Source organism: Pteropus vampyrus, unplaced genomic scaffold (genome assembly GCF_000151845.1).
Source record: "Pteropus vampyrus isolate Shadow unplaced genomic scaffold, Pvam_2.0 Scaffold25, whole genome shotgun sequence".
In the NCBI taxonomy this organism is placed as follows: domain Eukaryota; kingdom Metazoa; phylum Chordata; class Mammalia; order Chiroptera; family Pteropodidae; genus Pteropus; species Pteropus vampyrus.
The window spans coordinates 10,555,477-10,561,733 of record NW_011888806.1 but is presented as its reverse complement, the minus strand read 5'-3'; the positions used below and the strand labels follow the sequence as shown (position 1 = coordinate 10,561,733).

Here is a 6,257-nt window from a genome sequence, read left to right as displayed (position 1 = left end):
CATTTTTTTAATGGCTGAGTAATATTCCATTGTATATATGAACCATAACTTCTTTGTCCAATCATCTGTTTATGGCATTTAGGTTGCTTCCATATCTTGACTATTGTAAATTGTGCTGCCATGAATATTGGGTGCATATTAATCTTTATGAATTATTGTTTTGGTCTTCTTTGGATAAATACCCAGAAGTGCAATTGCTGGGTCAAAAGGTATATAAATGTCTAACCAATGTACTGTATAAAAAAATAAAAAAATAAAAAAATAAGAAAATTTAAAAAGTACATAAAAAAAGAAGAGATATTGGATTTTAAAAATATGTATCAATGCTTAATAATAGACAAACCAAAAAAGCAAATAGAAAAATATATTTTTGATACAGTACTTGAAATAATTTGGTCCTGGTGTAACAGGCAGTTTCATCCACTTGAAAATGTATGGACACAGAGAATGAGGATGATGTGGTATTGCCATCCTGAAGGATTTTTCTTTAGTGAGCAATTAAAGTAATAAAATATTGGCACACCAAAAAAAAAGATATTTAGATCTGCTTTAAAACAAACAACAGCAATCTTAACCAAACAAAGCACTTGATTATGAATTAATTCAACCCAAGGCTACACTAACATTTAGTGAAAATTAAATGTTGGTAGATTATTTGAGCACCTGAAAAGTTCATATAACACTAAAATATTATCAGAATTCAATTAAATACTTAATGTTCCACTTCCTTAATTATTCCCTCTGAGAACAATGCTAATTATTTTCAAAGACAGTGCAGCAGTGCAGTCACTGATACTTGTCTTCAGAAATACTTTCAACATAAAATAAGAGGTCAGGAAAACTATACCTCAATACCTCTTTCAAGGTTATGTATGGTTATCCCTGTTTTGTAAACGAGGAAATTAAGTCACCAGGTAAACTTAATATGCTAGTAAAAATTTCAAATAAATTAAATTATACGCATCAGAAGTCTAGCATTTCAAAATTGATATCAGGTATTATCAAGGTTTTTTTTTGGAGGGGAAAAAAAATAAGAGAAACCATCAACCTTTTGCATGCAGGCACGACTGGTGTTTCCTGAGCTCACTATGTGGTGTGAGGGCCGTATGGAAGGTTGATTAGGCCAGGCTTGTGTCTTTTTCTCTCTTCTTTGTTTGCCCTCCCAATCTGAGGGAAGAAGCTCTCTTCCAGGACAGAGTGATAGAGAAGACCCCCCGGATCAAAAGTTTCTCATGTGGCTCTTTCTTTTTCCTAGAACTTCCCCACTCACCCATGATGTCCTAGTGGACTAACTGTACATGTGCTAAGCAGCACTTGTTTCAAACAAAACCACAGGTTCCTTGGTACACTCTCCTATCTTTCATTTTGCTTTTGCTGTTTCTCTCTATTCAGCAGTACAGTGTGAATACATTGGATTATGAGTTAACGAGGCCTATGGATTGTTGCTAGGATGAAAAGGCAGGTTTTGTTTGGCGAATGACATTTGCTTTCCAGCTTTCTCCTGGAAACATAAGAGCCTTTCTTTTTTAAGCAGATTTTTTTTTCCACGCTGAAATCATGGCAAATATTTCCAGTTTGTTGGGTAGAACCTAGTGCTGTCTACATTAGGCACAGTCTGTGTTTCAGGGACTACCTAGGAGGCTCTGATGGGGAATCTTTGGCCGAGCACATACTTATGTTTTGCTGTCTTCCTACAGGAGGTGATCGAGATCGGATGACAGCGAATCATGAGAGCTACCTCCTTATGGCGAGCACCCAGAATGATATGGAAGACTGGGTGAAGTCCATCCGCCGAGTCATATGGGGACCTTTTGGAGGAGGTGAGTGTATTTTTAAATCATGGAAAAACAGATAGGTACATCTGTTTATCTTTTCCCCCAGCTAATGTTACTGTCAGCTCCTATTTTCAAACGAATGAATATTAAAATAAATTGTAAACTATTTTGCATTATAGTTAGATACATATCTAAGTAAATCCTGAAAGTTTAATTAATTAAATATCATTAATAGCCAACCTTCTTCCATAAATATCTTGAATTATAAAAAAGAATTATACTTTTTCTTTTATTTTGAGTTTTTCTATTTTCCTAACAATAAATAGTTATGAGACTGATAACATAAATGTAAATTAGTTAAGAGCATGTAGATGTGGGGCAAAAATTGACTAGTAGCTGTTGGAGAGATCCCAGCCCCCAGATGCTCAATGACACATCAGAGAGGAATAGCAAAGCTTTAAATGAAAACCTGATGATTACTGGAATAAAAAAAATGCTGCTTTGTGATCAGGCAAGTGTTTGTGGATTTGATAATAAGGTTTTAAAAAAATCAGTTAATACACTGTTTAGAATACATCATATACTAAATGGTGTTATTGGTGCTATTAATCGCATTAAGAGCATGTAGAAGATGTGGTCTTTGTGTTCTTTGTTTTCTAAGGTATGTTAATTTACTTAGTATACTTTTTTATATTATTTATTGTGTAAATTGAACCAAAAAATAAGAACCCCCAAATATTTATCTATATCTAACATGTATTTATAAGAATGTAAAACTAATTATTTTATGTTGGTATAGTTAGAATAAATTGTATTAAATTCATATTTAGTAAAGCAACTACCATTTCCATATTTATTTTATATTGTTTTGTGTCTATTGTCAGCACTCTGAATTCAGAAGTAAATTTTTTTCCCTTAACTTATCAGAAGCTTCTTAGGCTGACTGACTACTTTACATTATAGAAAAACTTCAAAATCTTAGTTTAAAAAGTTGAAAAGTTAAGTTAAAGTTAAAATAGTAGATTCATTGAAGACCTGTTGATATTTTACCAGATTAATGACACATAACCACACATTGTTTTTTAGCAGTACATTCTGTCGAGGGATAACCAGGGTGACCATTCACCCCAGTTTGCCTGGTAACAGTCTGGTTTACAACTGTCATCCCAAGCTAATGATTTGATAATGCTACCTGTCACTCTCACGGTGTTTTCATTTGGTTGACAAACTATGTGGTCATTAAATATGTATATAAATGGCTAGTAGGTGACTATGCAAAGCATTTGAAAAAGCCCATGGGTCTGAGCTCGCCACCCCAGTGCTCGAGCAGAGGATTCCTCACGTAGCTATTCATGAGAGACACATACTGAACTGCTAGAGGTTTGCTGGCACCTCAGGGCCACAGACTTGTGTGGAGGGCCTCAAGGTGTGTCTTTTCAAAGATCCTGCTGTTTCTAAAGACCTTCTAAAAACAGAGGGGAAGCTCTGTTATCAGATTTCTGGGCTCATTGGTTCAGGAGCATCCTTAATATCTGCTAAAGGAGGTATTTTTGTTGAGGGATTATTTCCATCAAGTATGCTATCTTCTCTTTCCTCTTTTTTTCTCTGTCCTTTTCTCAAGAAGAAATGAATGTAAATTTCACCAAATCATTGGCCATTAGAGGTTCTATCAGCCCAGGAGCATCAGAAGTGATCCCAGTGGGACTGGCCAAGAGCTATGAATGAACCTTCAAATGTATGAACCTGGAAGGGATAATCTAGTACTTGTTTGGTTTATGTACTTTATCCTATAGAATATGCTTCAGTGATTTTGCAAATGCTTGATTCAGATTTACTTTTTTTCATTCCTTTCTTTTTTTATTAAAATTATTGTGGTGACATTGGTTAATAAAATCAAATAGGTTTCAAGTATACAATTCAATAATCTGTCATATGTATATTGCATTTTGTGTTCACCACCCAAGGTTAAATTTTTTTCTGTCACCAAATCTTTGGCCCCCCTTACCCTTATCTGTCTTCCCCCTCTGCCCCCTGCCCCCTTCCCTCTGGTAAGCTCCAATCCACTTTCCATGTCTATTTACTTTTAAAGAGATATATTTTAACATAGAGCCCTTACATTAGAAACAATGCTCCAAAGAATAAATTTCCCATTGCCTTTGTTTAACTGAAGAGTGTTATGAAATTGCAAGGCAAGCTTTTAAAGCATTCATTCAATTTGCAAGAAATCCTTTGTGATTCATCTGAACATCAGAATTTTCTAAAGTTAATACAGAATATAGAACCAAACTAAATATTGACACTGACAGAAGATCGAGACTGTCACCCATAGTCATGGGTCTCAAATGTTTGCGTTAATGTAGCACCCCCCCACCTCTGTTCATTGACTGAATTTTAAAGAAATATTATAAATTTGAGTTTCAAACAATAAATGTATATGGCTGAAAACCCTTTTAGAGACCCATCAAAACAGTGAAAATACTGAATGTAAATAATCCTCATAATGAATAATTGGCATGTGGGCAAGCAGGGGTTAATTAAGAGGCACTGTGGTCTTGCCTCTTATACAACCTGCTGTGTGATCTTGGATAAGTGACCCCTCACTGTTAGTTTCCTCCCTTATGAAATAAGGCTATTGGACAAAACTGTTTTAACTAAGATTCATTCCCGCTCCAGTCCTGTGATTCCATGTGTTCCCTCCTACCAGTGCTGAGGTCAGTGAAGTGTTCAGTTGGCACAGGTGCCTCCCAGCAGAGCGCTGTCACTGTCTCAGTAGTTCTGAGTTATCTTTGCGGTTTCTTATTTTCCTAGCTGCATGCTGTGACACAGAAGCCAAAACCAATGTTTGAACCATAGGGCAGAAATAACTAATAATGATCTCTTCAATGACAAACTACTACCTCCCTGGGCATTCTCGTCAGAGTAATGAAGTTTCTAGAGGGTATATCTTTTTAGAACACCTCACAGTTTTGGAAAGCTTCTGCTGGATAGCTAGAAAGGAACGCAAAGGCCTTGGAGGTCAGTTGGGGTTAAAGCCCTGGCATTCCAAATCTGTTCGTGGAAGAGCCAGGTGGATGAATGATTAACCCAGTGAGTCAATTGCTCAGTGAGTGAGACTGAGAGGGTTAGTGGATGTGGGGGCTGGGATGTAGAGGGTTCATGCAAGAGCAGGGGGAAAAGTTGTCAACAGGATTGGTTTTCCAACCGTAATCAGAGAGATATATATATATACATGTATGTATAAATATATATAAGTACACACACATGGGTGGAGTTGATTTTTTTTGGCTATGGCTGCAGATTCTTTGTTACTAGATATAGAATATTTATTTCACAAACACACACATATCCAAATCCACACATATATGTTTTAATGCCATGCACATTTAAATCAGCACTTACAAATAGATTCAGCTGCAAAATATGTTTTTAAAAATCTTGTATAGGAAGAGAATAAATGCAGGAAGGAGAGGGCAAAGAGTTTGTCCCCTTGGGGTTGGTGGCTTGGTGGTGTTGGATTTCTGGAGGGACCGAGGCAGCAGCTGTAAAGGTGCTGCACAGATGGACAAGAGCCAGGAAGTCAACTCAAAGTCAAAGGAAGAAAAGGTTTCACACTGCCGCCTGGCACTCTCCCTCCTCCCTTCATACTGTTGTGACTGCACCTGCTGCATGTGACCACGGGCACTGAAGGCAGTTGCAGCCACAGCAGTGGTGACGAGGCAGCTGCAGTCCTGCCAGCTCCCGCCCAGCTCTCTCATTGAGAAAAGGGAACCGGAGCAGGAGGAGGGGGAGAGAAGCTCCCTGCAGAGCTGCCTCCTCCACGGATCCAAGGAGTCTCCTGGAATGGGCACTCGACTGTTCTGACGTGGCGATTCCCTCAAGAGCCCCGGGAGTTTGAAGATAGAAGGGAAAAGGGAGAAGCCCGCAGAGAGCATCAAAGAATGAGGGGTGCTATAAAAGGAACAGGGGAGCCCTTTGAAAAGAATCTGTCATGCACTGAACTGCTTTCTGGAGAAGGTGCCATTATTTGCCTCCCCTTTTGCTCAGATGAAAAGAGCCAGCAAGGACAGTCCTGAAATATTCCTCAGGGGCCTTTTTGTCATTGTTCCTCTTCTCCTTGCACAAGGCTATTTGCTGACCTTTCCAGAGGAATCTCAGTCCCCCCAGTTCCAGCTGAGAAGATAGTTCTTAATAAAAATTAAAAAAAAAAAAAATTCCTGCTGTTTGAATGGGAGGTGCAGCTTGCTTGCTACGGTTCTGTTTGCTGTGACATTTTGGAATGTCTGCAGAAACTTAAAACAGCCTTAAAAACTCTTTGGATTAGGCAAGAGAAAAGAAAGTTTTTGCCAAAAAGAAGTAAATGAGAGGTGGTAACTTATCCCTGATCGAGGACTTGGATGATAAAAACCTTCGAGTTCTAGGAATCAGCACTTCAAACCCAACAAATAAACACGAGAAAGAGTGGCTGTGGGGTATCTTGCAGAG

General features: G+C 38.0%; 1 protein-coding gene across 3 annotated transcripts in view; it reads left to right on the top strand.

The window, feature by feature from the left end:
- Nucleotides 1-6,257, top strand: part of ARHGAP24 (Rho GTPase activating protein 24) — a 464,137-nt gene that overhangs the window by 397,598 nt on the left and 60,282 nt on the right. For all 3 annotated transcript variants that reach the window (XM_011356326.2, XM_011356328.2, XM_011356327.2), the window contains one exon: nucleotides 1,698-1,820. In XM_011356326.2, coding sequence (XP_011354628.1) covers nucleotides 1,698-1,820 — 123 coding nt within the window. The remainder of the gene's footprint in view (nucleotides 1-1,697; nucleotides 1,821-6,257) is intronic.